At 41.3% G+C, this 18,581-nt stretch overlaps 2 protein-coding genes across 7 annotated transcripts in view; both read left to right on the forward strand.

Moving 5' to 3' along the window:
* The window catches only part of LOC126380023 (intermembrane lipid transfer protein VPS13B), a 51,102-nt gene that overhangs the window by 12,797 nt on the left and 19,724 nt on the right, over window positions 1-18,581 (forward strand). For all 6 annotated transcript variants that reach the window (XM_050029112.1, XM_050029116.1, XM_050029117.1 and 3 more), the window contains exons 29-57: window positions 155-335; window positions 955-1,074; window positions 1,567-1,630; window positions 1,973-2,115; window positions 3,240-3,348; window positions 8,577-8,623; window positions 8,713-8,842; window positions 9,064-9,164; window positions 9,277-9,447; window positions 9,546-9,685; window positions 10,075-10,288; window positions 10,491-10,644; window positions 10,817-10,924; window positions 11,620-11,736; window positions 11,948-12,101; window positions 12,866-12,990; window positions 13,722-13,815; window positions 14,009-14,222; window positions 14,450-14,630; window positions 14,837-14,985; window positions 15,098-15,236; window positions 15,461-15,584; window positions 15,799-15,905; window positions 16,260-16,441; window positions 16,672-16,815; window positions 17,001-17,205; window positions 17,413-17,600; window positions 17,759-17,832; window positions 18,087-18,268. In XM_050029112.1, the coding sequence (XP_049885069.1) occupies window positions 155-335; window positions 955-1,074; window positions 1,567-1,630; window positions 1,973-2,115; window positions 3,240-3,348; window positions 8,577-8,623; window positions 8,713-8,842; window positions 9,064-9,164; window positions 9,277-9,447; window positions 9,546-9,685; window positions 10,075-10,288; window positions 10,491-10,644; window positions 10,817-10,924; window positions 11,620-11,736; window positions 11,948-12,101; window positions 12,866-12,990; window positions 13,722-13,815; window positions 14,009-14,222; window positions 14,450-14,630; window positions 14,837-14,985; window positions 15,098-15,236; window positions 15,461-15,584; window positions 15,799-15,905; window positions 16,260-16,441; window positions 16,672-16,815; window positions 17,001-17,205; window positions 17,413-17,600; window positions 17,759-17,832; window positions 18,087-18,268 (4,061 nt within the window). The remainder of the gene's footprint in view (window positions 1-154; window positions 336-954; window positions 1,075-1,566; window positions 1,631-1,972; window positions 2,116-3,239; window positions 3,349-8,576; window positions 8,624-8,712; window positions 8,843-9,063; window positions 9,165-9,276; window positions 9,448-9,545; window positions 9,686-10,074; window positions 10,289-10,490; window positions 10,645-10,816; window positions 10,925-11,619; window positions 11,737-11,947; window positions 12,102-12,865; window positions 12,991-13,721; window positions 13,816-14,008; window positions 14,223-14,449; window positions 14,631-14,836; window positions 14,986-15,097; window positions 15,237-15,460; window positions 15,585-15,798; window positions 15,906-16,259; window positions 16,442-16,671; window positions 16,816-17,000; window positions 17,206-17,412; window positions 17,601-17,758; window positions 17,833-18,086; window positions 18,269-18,581) is intronic.
* LOC126380024 (uncharacterized) lies at window positions 3,602-7,902 on the forward strand. The gene is made up of 2 exons (XM_050029118.1): window positions 3,602-5,046; window positions 6,353-7,902. The coding sequence occupies exons 1-2, from the start codon at window positions 4,532-4,534 to the stop codon at window positions 7,791-7,793; spliced, it is 1,956 nt and encodes a 651-aa protein (XP_049885075.1). The 5' UTR covers window positions 3,602-4,531; the 3' UTR covers window positions 7,794-7,902.

Consider the following 18,581-nt stretch of genomic DNA (forward strand, 5'->3'; position numbering starts at 1 on the left):
CCTCAAGTTGGTGTAACAGAAGGCTCTGTGAGGTGTGGGTGCTTAGTTCATCAAGCGATAAGTGTAACTCTGACATTTTGGAAAATATTCATAAGCTTATCTAATGTTGTTTTATTTATTATGTGTGAAAAAACAGTACTAATTGTATTTTTAGATTCCTGCAAAACCTTCTTTTGGTTGCAATGGGTAATCAGCCGAGCAACTTTAATCGTCACAACGGAAAACGTGAAACTAGCTTTTGACAGTGATGATATCATTACTTCAATCGATATACAAGAACATTACAATCAACTGAAGATAAAAATTGGCTCGGCTTCTATCAAACAATACACATGGTAAGTAAAAATCTAAATTATTTCTCGAAGAAATCGCTGAAGGGTTCCGTAATCCACAAAGAATCCTTACGGTTTCGCCACGTTAGTCCTTCTGTCAAACCTCGGGATTTTTATCTCTCTCGAGATTTTTAGTACAAGAATGCTGTTATTTAGCATGGATACTACGTATTAATTGGATATGCTTACTGTTTATTATTATTTATATATACAGTCTCACCTGATGAAAAGTGGTTTAAGGTGATACAAGCTTAACTAGTTAGTTATTCACTCTAGTTTTGAAGGTTCATAACTATATTGATCCAATGGCGACCATAGGGCGGTGCGAACGGTGCGATAGCACTGGGCGACGTTTTAGGGGAGGCGCCCAAATCAGCCAAAACGGGACCACCCTGGCTGGATTAACTAAATTGGGTACACCTACCCTATGAATTAGACCTCTTAGCGGCCACATAAAAGTCATACATTTAATAGGTGGCCGTAAAAGACATTTTTAGAAAGATTTACTTAGGTGATCGGTGAACTAATCGAAAAAAAAGAGGAGGGGCGCCACTGTGAGGTCTCGCACCACCTAAATATTTTGCTAGGGCCGCCATTATATTGGTCTATATTGTTTGTACAGGTCAGAAGATGATGAGACATGGACGACGGGGGCTATGGGTGGACGTGTGCTGGAAGTCCGCGAGCCAGCCCACGCGCAGGAAGATAGCCGTTTCCTTTCCTTAACCATAACACAGGCACAGTAAGTTTTATTTCTCTCATGTTAATATTCGTTTACATTTTCACCTTACATTTAACACATACAGGTATATAGACAAGTTGCAAACGTTTCGGTCGAATGAAACGATAACATATAATCCGCACGAAATAAATTAATAGCTATTATCAAGGACGATCCGTACCTGCGAGACGTTTCGATTCTAGCGTGGCCCTATGGAAACTTATGTTCTATTTATAAATATGAATACTAAGTTTACTTTTGGTTTGTTTTTCACGTGGTTTTTCTGCGTTAATGGATAGCCATTAACGTGGAACAAATCCTATTGAGCCTATTAAGGCTCGCACCCTAATATATGGGACTTAATCGTAGCTGGCGAAGAGTAGGTGCCTTATACACCTCTCCCCTTTGGGGATATGTGCGTGATGATGTGTTATGTTTTAACATTTATTACTCCATTACAGGCGAAACATGAATTTTATAAAATAATGGTGAAATTATGTGTTATATTTTCAGAATATCTAACCTGCCACCAAGCTGGAAAGAGGAAATGCATCCAAAATTACTGGAGCAAAAAACCGTGAGTAATTTTTGTGTTTCTTCACAGCTATTCTAAAACCCTGAGAAAGTTAACGGCAACCCTTATATATGTAATAATTGTACAAAATGACAAGTGTAAATAATTGATAAGTTAAAAAACCTGTAACAATTAATAGTACTACAATATAATACAAAAATTACACATTTTTGCACAAAAAAAATCTAAAATACACTTAACTAAGTACATGGCAAATGGCGGCCTTATCGCTTAAAGCGAGTACTATTGTAAATTCAATATTTTTGCAAACTACATACGTATTCTAATAAGTGTAAATAAAGTTATGAAGATAAACCTCTTCTAATAAAAAAATGTCTTGTACAGGGATTGGACACCATGTGGGAGATATACGCAATAGTAGCACCATTGGAAGTGGTCATACTGCCGTCGGTGTTAGACAACTTCAGAACAGTCTTGAATGCACTGTCAGCATATACTTACTGCCCATTGCCGGCGAGAGAACACAAGTACGTCTCCTTGCGTATAGTCACTTAACATAACATTAAACAGCCTATATACGTACCACTGCTGGGCACATAGTTCCCCCCAAAGCCCCCTTAATCGGAAGGGGGATGGAGCATACCACGCTGCTCCACTGCGGGTTAGTGGTTAATAACCGGGGGCAACGGATTAATGCCCTTTGAAGCACGGAATTATCGTTCTTTTTCGAATAATCAGATAATTCAAGTCTATAATGTCCCCATCGGGAAATGAACACGGACCTCCTGATCGTGAGCCCAGCGCTCTGACCACTAGACCTACAACATTTTCCTAATTAAAATGGCCCTAATTACCTATTTGGGCGATGGGCTGATCACATCATGAGTCGTATATAATAATATTAGTGGCTGCCAGTTATCTGGTTGATGGACTTGTCCAACTCTGTATGTATGACAGTAACGACCTCTGTAGTTCAGTGGTTGAGCGTTGTGCTCACGATTCAGAAGTCTTGTTTAAATGTCGGTGGGTCATATCACAAAACTCACTTAGTGAGCCCGGGTTTGGTTAGAACACTGCAGGCTGGCCACCCGCCTCTCCGAAAGAAAGATGATCCGTGCTTCGTAAGTCATGTGACAAGCCTGTTCAGGTTGACAAGTTGGTTCCGGTTACTACTTACTCATGTAAGTATGTAGTCGTTACAAGAGTCATGTCAGGGGCCTTTGGCGGCTCAATAGTAACCCTGACACCAAGGTCACTGAGGTTGGTAATCCACTTCATAAATCCGCACGATAGAAGATTCTGTGTGTTACGTTTTCATACCTAAACTACTGGAGTCCTATTTGGATGAAAATGGTTTTATGGATAAGTGGTGGTGGTGGAGTAGTGGTTTTCCCAGTGTCGAAAACCAGAGGCGGATTTCGAATGCTTAGCGCTATCCGGCTGTCCGAAAGCTATTTTTGCATATTTACTATACATTTTTTTCTAGTCAAACACCTTTGAATTACACAAAATATGAGACAAGTTTTAAGCGATGCTTTAGAATAAGTTTTGAGACGATGTGAAAGACTATAAAAACGAATACTACTAAGCATAACGAAAAAAACATGAAGTATACCGCCAAATACCTTTTATCAAATATCTTTATTTTCAGGAAAACCATAGCTGATATGCCATTTTGCTACCTCAATGTTGGAGGCTTGAGAATTCTTATGGCTTGTGACTTACCGCAAGGAAATGTTGATGACACGTTTATACTATCTGTAAGTTAATTTACATCACGTATTTACTAGTTGTAGACCCCTGCAACAATGTTATTGACAGGTTGTTAATTAAAGAAAATAAAGCTATGTTTGTCGATATCCACTTGGTGGCTGTCAAGAATGTCTACTGATCGACAAGTCACGTGTAAGTAGTGTTCAGTACATAATCAGTAAACACTTTTTAGATTTGACTATTATTAGTTTTAATAACAACCTACAAAAGTAACCCGTTATTATGCGGTCTGTAATTCCGTCCGGAGCCCAGGAAACATACGGTGAGATAGGCATTTGACTTTTTATATGCGAAATGCGGGTAGATTCGTCTCAGTTTAGTCGATTTTTTCCCGATACTGCGAGGGTAGGCGCGCAAAGCTATAAATAGAATGCGCCTACGCGTTGTGACTCAGTTGGCGTTTTGACTTCGTCGTGTGCAGATGCGCGAGCGCAATGCAATTTACATCAAATTCGTCCAGCGAAGATGGCGAGGAATACGTGCCGCCGCGAAAAAATCCACGGCTCGAAGAAGAATCACCACGTGCTCCACCGCCGGTGGAAGCTAACGTCATGATACGCTCGGTCGTGCAAAGAGTGAACGAACAGCTACCACCACGTGCTCCGTCAACATCGAGGTCCACAGCGGACGATAGATTCGAATTATTAGCGCGGGAAGTCGCTAGTATTAAAAGTATTTTGGCACGCACCGTGCAAGCTCCACCTGTCGTGCCTGCGGAACACGCGCCAGCAAAGCCAGCGACCACGTTTGCGGTGCTCGATGACCTTGTCCCGCCCGCTGCACCGCTCTCGCCCGACCCCAAACTAGAGACGCCGCAGACTGTGATAGCTGATGTCACTAAACAAGCGGACCCCTCACGGCTTGCCATAGTCGATACTTTGCAGCATTTTAATGACCCTGATTGGGCGAATATTCGCTATGCCGACACGCAGAAAAAATATTTAGCATCTCCAGCGTTCACTTATCTTGAACTGAATGATGAATTGACTCCTTTCGAGTTGAAGCCATACTTACATAGGTCTCTGGACCAAACCTTTGGCATATTAACCAACATGCTGCTCGCACAGCGCGAAGCGGTACAAGTTGCTATGAAAAATATCTTATCATTACCCGGCGCACCGCCGGAGCTACATGAGAAACTAGTGGCTGCCTTCTCGGCTGGCAGCTCGTATGCCGAGGTATCCAAGGACTTACTGCAAGTTGTGTGCGGACGGCGAGCAGCCGTTATCGAACAACGTCGGGATCACGTATTGTCGGCAGTTAAGGACAAATACCACAAAACTGCTTTGCGGCGCATACCACCCACACGTGGTCATCTATTCCAAAAAGACCAGTTTGCTGACGCTGTTTCCAAGATGGGAGGAGTTACCAAAGTTTTTCGTCGTCCTTACGAATCCGCTGAGGGTCGATACTGTGCAGCTGCCAGGCAGGCTCCTGCCGTTTCACCAACGCAGACATTTCGTGGCACCGCCGGCGGCGCTGGCGCCGCCAACACCCGCTACCGCGCAGCAGCGGCACGCGGCCGGGGGGCCGGTGGCAGGCGCCCCGAAGGAGCGCGAGGACGAGCGCAGCAGCGGAGAGACGAGCGCCCCCGACGCTGAGTTCCGCGGTGGCAGATTGCGACACTTCCGCGCAGCATGGAGTGACAGAGGCGCGCCAGCGCACATTTTGGATATAATCAACGGGTACCGTATCCCCTTTTGTAAAAAGCCTCCTCTGAGGAGCATTAAATCTTGTGTGAAATTTCATATCGACCGCTCGTCGGAAATGTTGCGTGAAATACAGCGTATGTCTGCGCAAGGTATTATTGAGCCGGCAGAAGAAAATGTTGGGTTCGAGTCCCATATTTTTCTAGTAAAGAAGCAGGATAACTCCAACCGCCCTGTACTCAATTTAAAGGCTCTCAATCGTTATATGAAGCCAGGCAAGTTTAGACTCGTCAATATGCATAAGGTACCAGCATTTATACAGCCAAACGACTGGCTAATGAAACTTGATTTAAGTCAAGCATATTTTCATATAATGGTGGCGGCCTCCCATAGACGATTTTTAAGATTTACGTCAGTATCGACATCTAATACGCATGACACTATTGTCTGGCAAATGACTTGCTTACCGTTCGGTTTGGCAACGGCACCTAAAACCTTTGCTACATTAACCAATTGGGTAGCCCAGAAACTACGTGAACTTGGTATCAGGTTACTCGTATACTTGGATGATTTCTTATTGGTAAGCCAGTGCCCTCATCAGCTTCGGGCACATGTACGCCTTGCTAAAGCCCTCCTACATGAGTTAGGGTGGATAATAAACAACGAGAAATCATCCGAAGTTCCCTCACAAGTATTGGAGTTTTTGGGCATTCAATGGGATACCGCAAAGAATAAGAAATCGCTACCAACTAAAAACTAATACGCCTTCAGAAAACCCTAACTCAAATGATTTCTCACAAAGTGTGGTCCACATTTAAACTTCAATCAATAGTTGGTTGGTTAAATTTTGTCAGTTTTGTAGTGTCATACGGTAGACTGCATTTCCGCAATTTATTGAACCTAATGAGACAATCGGTTCGAGAACAGGTTCCAATACCCGCTACTGAGGCTGGTCGAGCAGACCTGCTATGGTGGAAGACCCATTATAATGACATGAGTGATATCTGGCCGCCGCCGGTTACGCAGTTTATTGTGTCTGACGCTTCTGACTTAGGGTGGGGAGCATATGTAAACGGTTATCACATAAAAGGTACCTGGACAGACTGTGAAAAGCTTCTATCGACAAATATGAAAGAACTGCTTACTATCCATTTTATACTAAAAGAGTTCGCTCCTCACTGTCGTGGAGAAACCGTTCTTATACAAAGTGACAATCGCACTGCGTTGGCATATTTGAGAAATCAAGGCGGAACTCGCTCAGACAATCTTATGAGCCTAACTAGGTCAATTTTTGCCTACATAGTGAAATACCGCATTCGACTTACATTAAGTTATATTCCAGGTCCACTGAACACGATAGCGGACAGCCTCTCAAGATTCGAAAAACTTCCCGAGTGGCACCTCATTCCAACGGCATGCAACGTACTCTTCACGAAGTGGGGCACCCCGTGCATCGACCTGTTCGCGTCGCACAGCGCGCACGTAGTCCCTCTATACGTGAGCAGAGACCTGCGCGACCCGCACGCAGTTCATTACGACGCGTTCAGCCGGGACTGGAGCTACAGCCTGGCTTGGGTGTTTCCCCCTCCTTGCCTGATGCCACAAGTCTTGCTGGCACTCAACCAAGCACGAGGCAGGTTCATAATAATTTGCCCACAATGGTCAAACGTACCGTGGAGAGCCGATCTCAAACCGAGGGCGCTGAGCTCTCCATATACCATCCGACACCTACATCGGTCATTAATAGACACAAGGACAGGCCTGCCACCCCCTCAGGTGGACAAGTTAAAATTGGAGGCATGGCTGGTACAGGGTGGGATGACCTATTACAGGACTGGTCACCCACGAAGAGATCTCTTATAGAGGCAAGTTGGCGCCCCTCTACTTTAAAAACCTACCGACAGGCTTGGACAAAGTGGATCACTTGGTGTGAGAACACAGGAATTAATCGCAAAGATCCTGGTGTCGGCAGTGTGGCGAGCTACTTAGCCTATTTGCATAGCGAAGTTGGTCTCGGATATAGGACAATATTGATCCACAAAACGGTGGTGACTAACTTCTGTAACCCACAACTTGCAACGGTTTTGGGCTCTCATCCTCTGATAAAGCATACACTGAAAGGCATTGCTAACACATCAAACACTAGATCAAAGGTTAAGCCACCTGTTTGGAACCCCCAGATTCTGGTTGACTGGCTTATTAAAAATAATCCACACAAAGAAACCTTATTTGAAATTTCTCGAAGATGTGCTATCTTACTGCTACTAGCATCGGGCCGCCGGGTTCACGACCTCACTCTCCTTTCAGTCGCAGAAGGTCACATCGAATGCGGAACCGATTATATCACACTTTGGCCGATATTCGGATCCAAAACGGACTCATTGACACACCGTCAGTCAGGATGGCGACTCACTGCTGGTGCCCACATCAACATCGACCCTGTGCACTGGCTGCAGAAGCTGGTGTCGGCTGGGGCCGCGCGGCGTCGGCCCTACTGCGGCAGCCTGTTCGTGGCCACGTGCGGCGAGCCGCGCGCCGCCAGCCGCGCTGTCATCGCCGGCTGGGTGCGCACCGTGTTGCGGGATGCCGGTATCGATGAGTCACCGGGCTCGCTTCGCTCCGCTGTAGCATCCCTTAATTGGGCTGAGGAGGTCCCGATTGACGAAATACTTGCGAGAGGTAATTGGGCTTCAGAAAACACGCTAGCAAAATTTTATAGAAGATCGTTAGCCCAACCTCTGTCAAGTGTCCCGTCTGTCGCTTCATGTTTTCAACCCATCTAAATTGTTTGTTTTCGTACATAATTGATCTCTAGTACAGATCTCAATTAGTTATAGTGAGAAGCACTGTTATGTTATTACACTTAATTAATGAATAAATATGCATTGATCATTTGTTTTGTTTTGTTTAAAATGACACAGTAGCCTGTGAGTTGTGTAGAGGCATTAAGGCAGTTGTTAAACCTAACAAGTACCTAACAAAACTTTTGTTATCATTTTCGTGTGTAATGTCTAGTAATAGACCACTCATTGCTAAACAGCTATGTACAGCTTACCTTGTAAATAGCATATGCTACATAATACATGTTGAGTTTTCGTGTCATTGGGCATTCGATTTTCCCTCACCATGCGATAATAAACACGTCTCACCGTATGTTTCCTGGGCTCCGGACGGAATTACAGACCGCATAATATACACATTTTTCCTAAAATAAAAATGATTATTATGCGTCTATTCCGTCCGGAGCCCAGGAAAACCATTTCTGCATGGTGATGACGCAACTGAGTCACAACGCGTAGGCGCATTCTATTTATAGCTTTGCGCGCCTACCCTCGCAGTATCGGGAAAAAATCGACTAAACTGAGACGAATCTACCCGCATTTCGCATATAAAAAGTCAAATGCCTATCTCACCGTATGTTTCCTGGGCTCCGGACGGAATAGACGCATAATAATCATTTTTATTTTAGGAAAAATGTGTATATTTGTCGCAGGAATTCAATTTAATTATTATTTATTTCTTTATATAATGTACTGTCATATGGTTTACCGGTTATTATTTTTCAGATCGGTAAAATTTCACTCAATCCACACCCGGACAATCCAATATGCAGGTATTTTTTTTGTCATAACAAAACATACATTACATAATGTCATGTTAGATTGGTTGGAGACAATAAAAATAAAATTACAATGTTCACAGGCGATCAACAACAGGGCCTGAGTCAGGTTGGGCCTTACTCACTGCAAATTTAGAAGGTCGACAATATGAAGTATTCGCCAAACGCATTACGTTGCAAACCGCGCGATTTTCGCGTCTGGTCTCACAAGAGGTTAGACCAACATTAGTAATACGTATGATACGAGTATAGTAGGGTATTGCTGTATAATATGTTAATATTATACTATACTACTTCTTTGTATTATGTCAATATATAATATGATGTTTAAAGTAACGAATATAACGAATAAACTACCATTATCTCATATGCGTATTCCAGTTCTGTCTTAGTAAAAAGATAGAAAGGCTTTAAATAGACATTTATTTCAACAGGAAAATGAAGCAGAAGCTAAAAAAGGTATTACCGGAGAAAACCCCGCTCACAAATGGGGCCAAAAGGTGGTAACCGCTGAACTTACTACCATCCTTCACCCGTAAGTATTCCAATATATTTGTGTTACATATTTACCAAAAATATCCTCAACGAAAACACGATATTTTCTAACAGTCTTTTACTTGTTTATGTAAAGTTTTAAATGATTGTAGGCAAGATGTGATATTCGTGATGGCCCCGCCTCTCTTCGTGGCCGGTGTACTTGCGTGCGGTCCCGCCATAGAGCTAAATTTGACCTCAGACTGCTCCTTCGAATTCAACGTAGACCAACTGCACCTAATACTGGCTTTGCAGAAAATGTTAACCCGAACTGTCCAACGTCGGTAAGTAAGTGCGGATGTTATGGTAGCTCATTTGTTTTTCTTCTTTTGTGTGTAAATGAGGTTTTAATGTAATATGTTTTGGTTACTTTAATCTTCAGGTTCAGTATGGAAGGCCATGAGGATAACATTGAGGATGATATGTGCCCTTACGCGCAAATCTTGATGAATAAGAGGCGTTCGCGACCAGAAACGTCGGAAGGTGTAATATCTTTGAACAGCGACGGTGTACCTTCGGAAGGTATGATTTACGTAGTTTAGAACCGCATTCACAGTCGCATTTTCAGAGTCCATAAATTATTTATGATTTGCCAGAATTTATGAACGACTTTCACCTCTCACTTTGAGGTCGCAGGTTCGAATCCAGCACAGGCCTAAACCAAACCGGACCTGTCAAATCTTCAAGTTAGATAAGCGGATCCTGTGAAAAACGGGATAATGGTAGGGGGATGTGCCTGTTTGTTATTAGACAAATACTATTCATAAGGCCAAGATAGACATGATGCATAAAACAACTGTCAGTCACTCTTACTCTCACTTGCTGAGGACAGCAAGCAGCAGCTAGAGCAGGAGCAGCAGTAGTAGCAGGAGCTAGAGCGCAAATAGTACAGTTTTTTTCTTGTCTCTCAGGTACCGGTAACGTTTCAAAGTGCAATGTCAGCGTGAAAGATGTCGAAGTAGACAAGGTGGCTACGTCTGACAATGCATCTCAGTCGGAATCCGCGTGTGCAGCGACGATGGACTCCGGGGTAGAGACAGCCACTTCGCGATCCACACTAAAATCCGGCCAAAATACCGATATTACTGCCAAAAAATCTGTCTCTGTGGCTTTTTCCGAACACACGTATGTTTTTAATCATTTATATTATTAATAATTTTAGTTGGAAAATAGTTGTTCTACTTAAATAATTCATTTTTACAGTTATTGTAATTCTAGGAATGATCATATATTCTTGCAGTTCATCAGTTTTAATGTTGACATGAAACCCAGTTGTTACATGGCGATTTACCACATTTTTTTTATTGTTTATTTATTCGTTACATAGGGTCGACGCGTCAGAACATCTCGAAGTATTTATAACCATGGGGATGATCGAATTGTCGCTTTATGCTATCGACGATGGCAGTGAACTTATTAATGAACTCAAACCAGGAAAGTCGAGGGTCGCTCAGCAAGAAACTGAGAAACCCCCAGGAAAGGTAATTGAAATAAATATCTTATTACAATTATCATACTATAAGCCCAGTTGGGAGTCGGGATCTAAACCACTCAATTTGAATTTAGATTCCAATCCGTAAAAAGCAAAGACATATTTTTATTGCCTACATAATTTATGATCTACATAAAGTTAATACATATTTACAATTTTAGGTAGTAGAAGAGAAAAGAAGCGAAGCGACACCGGAGACTGGCTCATACAAAAGCCTTACTGACAAAGCAAGAGAGGAAGACATGGGAGTGGCTGGAATGAATCTAAGAGTAATTTAGCGAATATAACACATAATATAATACGTAAAATAATACCTAATACTTAGAATATGTATTGACTTCAGGGTGAGAATTCATAGAGGGATGCTTAGATGGTTCCGGCATGTAAAGGGAATGAATTAAAGTAGACTTACGAAACAGGTTTATGATGCGGGTGTGTGTGGAAAATTCGAAAGTACCGTGTCAGGATTGTAGTATGTGGGATTCCGCCCCAATTGGAAATAAGCGTGACAATGATATTAGAAAGTTAAAGAATATTTATAATATACTTATTAAAGAATATTTATTATTCTCTAACGTCCATTATTGGTCCCGATCCCTGCAGACATGTTCTAACTTTATTTTAAGTTATACCTGTAATTTTCTTATCCACCGAATAGGAAAGGGATGGATTGTCAACTGTTAATTTTAAAATGAATGAATAACCCGGGCGGATAAAATAGGCATCTCGCTAATATGCAACCCGTTTGACGTGTGCTGTCAACTTAATTCTGTCAGGTTATTGCCCAATATAGAATTTTGAAGGTTTTTAAAATTTCTACCTAAATTTGACGTGTTCCATAAAATTTATGCCTGTCGATTACTCGACCCTTTCTTTTTCAGCGGTTAAGAAAATGACAGGTATAACAAAATAAAATTAGATGGCGTTTACAGGAATCAGCACCATTATTGTCTTTAATTTTTAGGGTGCCGAAACGATAGAATTTGCACGGAAGAAACAAGGAAATGTACCACTGTTTCACTTGACATTTTATCAACCAAATCTATACTACTGGAAAAGGAAAGCTATTAAGAACATTCAAGTAAGTTATACTTATTATTTATTTATTTATAAGACTTTTACACTATTCTACGTATCTATAATTTATAACATACTAGTGGCCGCTCCTGGTGTATGATACTTTCGTGTGAAAAACAAATAGATATCCATACATCTCAATTTTTTTCTCATATGAATAGAATATCTAATATCTTTGCGTAATATTATACAGCATAAATGCCCTATTACCTCAGGTGTCTCTGTTCAACGCTTGGTTTGGTCTCGGTGTGGGTTTCATCGAAGGCCTCTGGCATACTACAATCCTCAGCACAGCGCGTGGGGTTCCCGATCCGGTAACAGAAATACCACCAGCTCTCGTGACTATGAAGTACACATCTGCAATGGTCGGTGAGTCTTTTTTTAGCGTGTCTTATTGTACGTAGATTTGCTGCATATGGCATTAAATACTTGGTCCGACAAATACAGCGCCTATTTCCCACCGACGTGAACACCACGACTAAGCTGCTGGGCTAGGGTGGACTCACACCTAGTAAAAATATTTAAGACAACAGACCTATGGGCGAAGAGTTAGGCGCGAACATCAGCTCAGGGTGTCATCTGAGAGCATTGTATTTGAAAGTAATCTGCTCCAGTGGGTAGATAGTGACAAGCGCTCAATGAGGGAAGAGGGGAGTCTTATTTTTATGCATATACGTACTTATTATATACAGAAGTCCTGCACAATACGTAAGTAGATATAAGTCGAATACAAATCCGCTTTCGACTTTTTAAATTTTGTGTTCTGCTTCAAGTCACAATACAATATGTCACAGTTATGTTCGCAATCTTCATTCGTAATCTTCATTTACAATTATTACTTAAATAATTAACACATGCCCGCAGTATCTCAGGGGCCTTTGGCGGCTCAATAATAACCCTCACACCAGGGTTGATGAGGTTGGTAATCTACCTCACACCACCCACACGATAGAAGAAGACCTTAAGGGTTGGAAAGACACAATCCCTCAGTCAGGTTTTAAGTCATGCCCCGAGATACCATCTCGGGTATTTGCTGGACAGACCACCGGCAAAAAAACTATTTCTTAAGTATTTGATATGAATAGGTTTATATTAGAGAAACATAAGTGACGAATGTTTTACATCATTTGCAGGTGGTTCACTCTCATCCACAAGCATGTCCAACCCGCACGCCATTTGCAATATAGACATCGAACGACCTGTGTTGATAGAATTATCTGCTGACAGCATACGGCGTATCGCGGGGATACACAAACTGGTAAGATTCCAAACATTACAATGTTATGGCGATTCCAGAAAGACGAGAGCAGATAGTAGCAGAGATTGCTTCGAACGTGTTACAATACAACGCATCTAGCAATCAACGCAATATGATCTGTTTGTTGGATATAAAAAAAATGGGCCATGTACTAGGTTCAAGATAAATTATGAAATTCTGATTACTAAATAAAGACATATCTAAAACTAACGAAAAATATTTTCTTTTTTTCTATTTAATTTATTTATGAATTTTAATCAAGAAAAACGTAATAATAAGTCCGACATTTTGTCACGTTTTTCTGTGACGTCACAGAGTGCTATTTCATAGTAATTTCGCGTTTTAACAATTAATCAAAAGTAACTGATTTGACTAATTGGAAGCTAGCCTAATGCAAATGAAGTTGTACTACTATACCCTATTTAACGTAGCATGATGGTAATGGTAGCAGGACAGATATATAGTATAACACCCAGTGCGAAAGAAACGATTGAGATCCCTATTCCGCAAAGCATACTGTTTAGTACGAAGGAGACGTGAAATATGTGACTACGATCATGCTACGTACTAACGGGTACTTCTATACGGCTGTACAAATGCTCATTGCCTATTAGCCTTTAGAGCAGGAACATCATTCTTTAATTATAATATAACTTTTTGTGACGCTTGTCTGATACAATATAACACTTGTAATATAACAGAGACCATATACCTAAATTATATTTTTGCAGATGCAGTTGAAACTATTACATACGAATGCAAGCGCTAAGGCAGACAGTAATGTAATTACGACTCCACTTATGTATCGACTCCGTCTTCTTTTGAGTAAGTGAGCTTGACGTGTAATTAGAATTTTATAAAGTGCAGTGTTACCCGACGCAAATGAGTAATCGGTATTTTTTTTATTATTTAGATAACAACATTACTAACCAAAATATTACTGTAAGGACGAAAGACTAATTTCATCTATCTGTATAAGCAGAAGATTGAAACTCTCAACTTTAATGTTATTTTGCAGCAAAATATGCGCTCGACAACGTTACAATTCAAATAAGTCAAGTAGGAGTGAGCGGGTCAGAAGGCACAATTGGGTGGGACAGCGGGTCGCTCCAACTGGCGTTCACAGCGCGCCCGGATCGGGTGATGGTGCGCGGACTCATTAACGGCCTGATGATTGCTACCGGGACGTTTAACGAACCTCGACATCTGCTGCTGCAACCGCTACAAATCGGGTAATTACTATTAATTTTCAAGTGCTATCGCGAAGGAGTTTGCCTTGTTACACACACTTGGTCAAGCAGCCAGTTATCAATCACTAGACAAATTAATGGCCATTTATTAATAAACACTTCATTCGAAAAGTACTTTACATATTAAATCTGCTAATATACGAACGGAAATTTTGAGTTTTATTTATTTATTTTTCATGCGGCAGAATTTAAATTCGATATTTTTTTAGAACCCAAATACAGGCTTCATGGGACGCGTGGATACGAGCTGAAGGCGGTCTTTCGTGCAGAGATCCCATAGTCCGTATGAATATAGACCTCGACCGTATTACCGTGGAATTACGCCCCAAAATCGTCGCATCCTTGAACGTTATTATCAAGGCTATACAGGAAATGATGAAGATGCAAAAGGTGGGTTTTTTCCAAAATTTCATTATCAATATTATAATTATTGATTCATATTTTGACTTTTAACTGTTACAGAAATTTCGTATCTTAGAGAACGAAATCATTAACAAGTGACGTAGAATATTCTTTTCCCTTATCATGCATTTGTTTTAAAATTCATGGTTTGTGCTAATGTGGTTCTTATTTGATATATTTACTTTACTTACTAGGAATTTGATGAGTGTGGTGAACCCAATGACGACAACGTGTCCTGTAGCAATAGCAATCGATCGAAATCTTTCGAGCCTGGAACGTCTAGAGCCACGTCATCGTCCGACGCCAGTGATTCTGAACACCACTATTACAAAGACGATTTGAGGTATTTGACTTATTTTATTGACCATTATATCCTGTGTTACAGCCTGACTGATTACATATTGTAGAAAAAGATAATTCTTATTTTTACTTTTTGATTTTGCAATTTCTTGTAGGAGCGGAGCATTTAAAATAATCAGCGGGGGCCAACTGCCTATGGCTTACCAAGTGACGCTTCATAACGACATGGTCGCTTGGCGGTATCCACATCCTCGTGCCATCACTAGGCTATTGACGTTCCCCTTGCCTGATCAGGTATATATGTATTGGCATGTCTATGTACTAGAACATATGTAACTTCATATGTGTTTTTGTAACATACACCTATAGCATGTCATTGTCCAATTCCAATACCCGCTCACATGATTGGAGCACGAACTACTGTGTCCTTGTTGTGAGTTAGTAAAGGACTGTGGTAAAGGATGCTGATTGTAGTTTCAGTTGCACACTCGCTACAGTTATTTATTGTTCGTCCACAGTATGAGGAAATAAAGGCGGTCCTTGAATTCTTCAATAAATTGCTGTACCAGTGGGAGCCACATACATACGTTACCATACCAGCCAACGATCCCAAGGAGTTTTGTCTTCAATTAGCACCTCCAGGTAGTTATTTTAAATCTAATGTAATCAAGCCCACTGCTGTGCACAGGCCTCCCCATTTTACCGTTTTCGCAATCTTTTACGTTAGTACTCCGGTCAGTCCCTCCAGTTAGTCTGAAAGTCGTACGACATCTCTTTTGAGGTCTGCCACGATGCCTTTATGCTTGTTATAATAAACTTGTGAGCCTATTTACAATTTATGTATTTTTTTTTACAGATACAGTGTTTGCCACCACTTGGCGCTTTCGTATCGTTCCGAAAGAAGAAAAGAAAACTCCCTATACATTTGATATCAACAACTTTATGCCGAGACCGGAGCCATGGGTTAGTGATACTTGAAAAGCAATTCTTTCCTTATTTAATCATTATTTATATAGGAAAGTTATTTGAAATATACCTTTAATCGGGTCCGGGAATGCAAAGAAAATCTTAGAAAGTTGATAAGCTTGACGCCAAACACGATGAGTTGAAAGACCGACCGCCTGCGGCGATCAATTATACATATTTGAATGGTCACATGCTCACATGCCCGCTATGTGCGAGGATCTTTTTCAATAAGATTGGCTATATAAGCCACATGCGAGCACATGAACGTCGGAGTTGAAGCGGTCGCCGTAGCCAAAATCGGCTGGATCACATCAATGTAAAATAAGTACTATCATAACGAAATTGTTTTAGTGTATCCGTGGCGAGGTGGCTGCTGAACTGCAACCAGGGAGTCAGGTCTGCGCAGAGCAACTGTCCGGCATTTTGCGGGTAGATTCCTACTTCGCGCCAAAACTGACCCCGCGGGTCAATTGCTCTTTAAGATTTGCGGCGCTAGAAATTCATGTGCATAACTCAGAGCCTCCTTTACATAGGTTTGTAATCAATATCTAATATTAGTTATATAAAAAACAAACTCATAACTAGGAATTAATTATAATAAATGGCAATGCAAGGATTATTTTTAGAATGTGGTTTTACGTCGAAAATGTGTGCGTAGTATTGTATAATGTTCACGACGACTGAGTTTGGTCTTAGAATAAGCAAGCTGTGTATTAAATGTAACTGATTTAAGATTGTATGAAAATAATCTTGTACGTAACAGTCACAACAATCTTGAGGGGTACTACGTATCGAAGCCGCTGATGCGAGCACACCGCGTGTTAACACTCTCCGCGCGGGATACCGTTGTCAACGGCAAGTTTGGTAGTCCGGCCGGGAAACTCGTCTTACTGAGTACTCGATTATCGTAAGTACTGCACTCCCTTATATTCTAGTTATCTAGCTTATGATATGCATGAATGTATACCATCTATATGATCATTACGACTCTGATTACGAGTAGCTTATTTCTTACCATAATATAAGCTTCCGTTAAGGTACTATTGCATGAGTCTTGTTGCCTGATATAAAAATACTACTTGACTGCTTTAGGAGCGACATAATGGACTGCACATCAGGCACTATGGAGGGATTAATAGACGGATTTGACCTACAAGGCGGGGTGTCATTGCGAGAAAAATTGTTTGATTCGTGGAAGATAAGAGTGTGCGCCTCCGTCATCTACGCAGCGTTGCACGTGCCTAGACTGCGAACCCTGCGAGCATTAGCCGACGATTGGCAATCAGCAATCCAAGAGGTACTTATTTATATTCTCATAATAGACATTTTAATAAACAAAGATGCCGAAAATATGTATTTCCTTTTGTCATAAACTGAGAGTCAGGTTTCTTTTTAGTTTATATAAAAGTAACCAGTCAAATAATGTAAATAAACGTTAATGATAGCATTAGCCTTTAACAAGTTATATTGTATTCTAATTATTTTATAATTGTCTTGGGTCCAGGTATCGGACGATCCAATGCCGCTAGAGAAGGTAAAATCAACATCGGAGTTGCTTGCTGAAACCCCGTCGGTGTTAGAGGGGAGGATTTCCTTGTGGATCTACAATAACTGTTCCGTTGCCTTGCGGGTTGGCCAGGAGGGCACTGATGAACTCATACCTTTGGGATCAGGCATCCGGCTGGCTTATAGGTACGTACGTCAGCCTATATGACGAGTCGGCTCACACACTTACATGTAAAATCGTAATTCCTCTCGGAGTAGGCAGAACTACATGCCGTCATAAAAACAAGTAGCATCCACTTTTGTTATCACTGTCAAATGGTAATAAAATTAACATTTTATTGCAGGTGGCGAAATCCTGACGCGGTAAAAAGAATTCGATTCGCGTACGCAAACCCGACCGACTGGCACTGGTCCAACAGTAAGTTTATTGCTACTTATCTAGTTTGTCGAAATGTTCTATGTTCTACTACACTAGAAAATTAACTTATTTTTGATTGGAACAATTAAAAAATCTTATTAAGTCGAACTTACTTCCAAATGTTCAATCGCGTATTAAGCGACCAGTCATTCGCTAGTGATTAGGTAAGAAATGTATAAGATACTACTCGTGTTATAAAAAAAGTAAATGGGTAAATACGTAAAGCAACTTACGTGAAATGACTTTACTTGCAGGTATACCATTCACTGTAGGCGAGCTTAAGATCAGGCTCGAGGACGAGGGTACTATCAACCAGCCAAACAACACAGGAGACTTCCTTTACGTGTGCATAGAACAAGACGGCGCACACCGGACTATGCAGATAACCGGCCGACTCACGCTTGCTAGTATGCTCAGGTTGAACCTGTTGTACAAGGTAACCGTCATAATTTTGTTTACTGTCATCATCATCTCCCTAGCATTAGCCCGTTTTTCACAGGGTCCGCTTACCTAACCTGAAGATTTGACAGGTCCGGTTTTTTACAGAAGCGACTGCCTGTCTGACCTTCCAACCCGCGAAGGGAAAATCAGCCCAATACAGGTTAGGTCACATACCTTCGAAAATGCATTTCCCGGGAATGTGAGTTTCCTCAGGATGTTTCCCTTCACCGCTGATACGTGATAATCATTTATGATCCAAATGTGAATTCGAAAACAAATTCGACAATCATTAGTTTAGGCCTGTGCTG

This window comes from Pectinophora gossypiella, chromosome Z, assembly GCF_024362695.1.
Source record: "Pectinophora gossypiella chromosome Z, ilPecGoss1.1, whole genome shotgun sequence".
In the NCBI taxonomy this organism is placed as follows: domain Eukaryota; kingdom Metazoa; phylum Arthropoda; class Insecta; order Lepidoptera; family Gelechiidae; genus Pectinophora; species Pectinophora gossypiella.

Excerpts from the sequence above, each read along its gene's own strand:
- LOC126380024 (XM_050029118.1), top strand. The coding sequence starts at position 4,532 with ATGCCGAGGTATCCAAGGACTTACTGCAAGTTGTGTGCGGACGGCGAG. Across the intron at positions 5,047-6,352 it reads ATTTTGGATATAATCAACGG|GTCCACTGAACACGATAGCG; the intron begins GTACCGTATCCC and ends GTTATATTCCAG.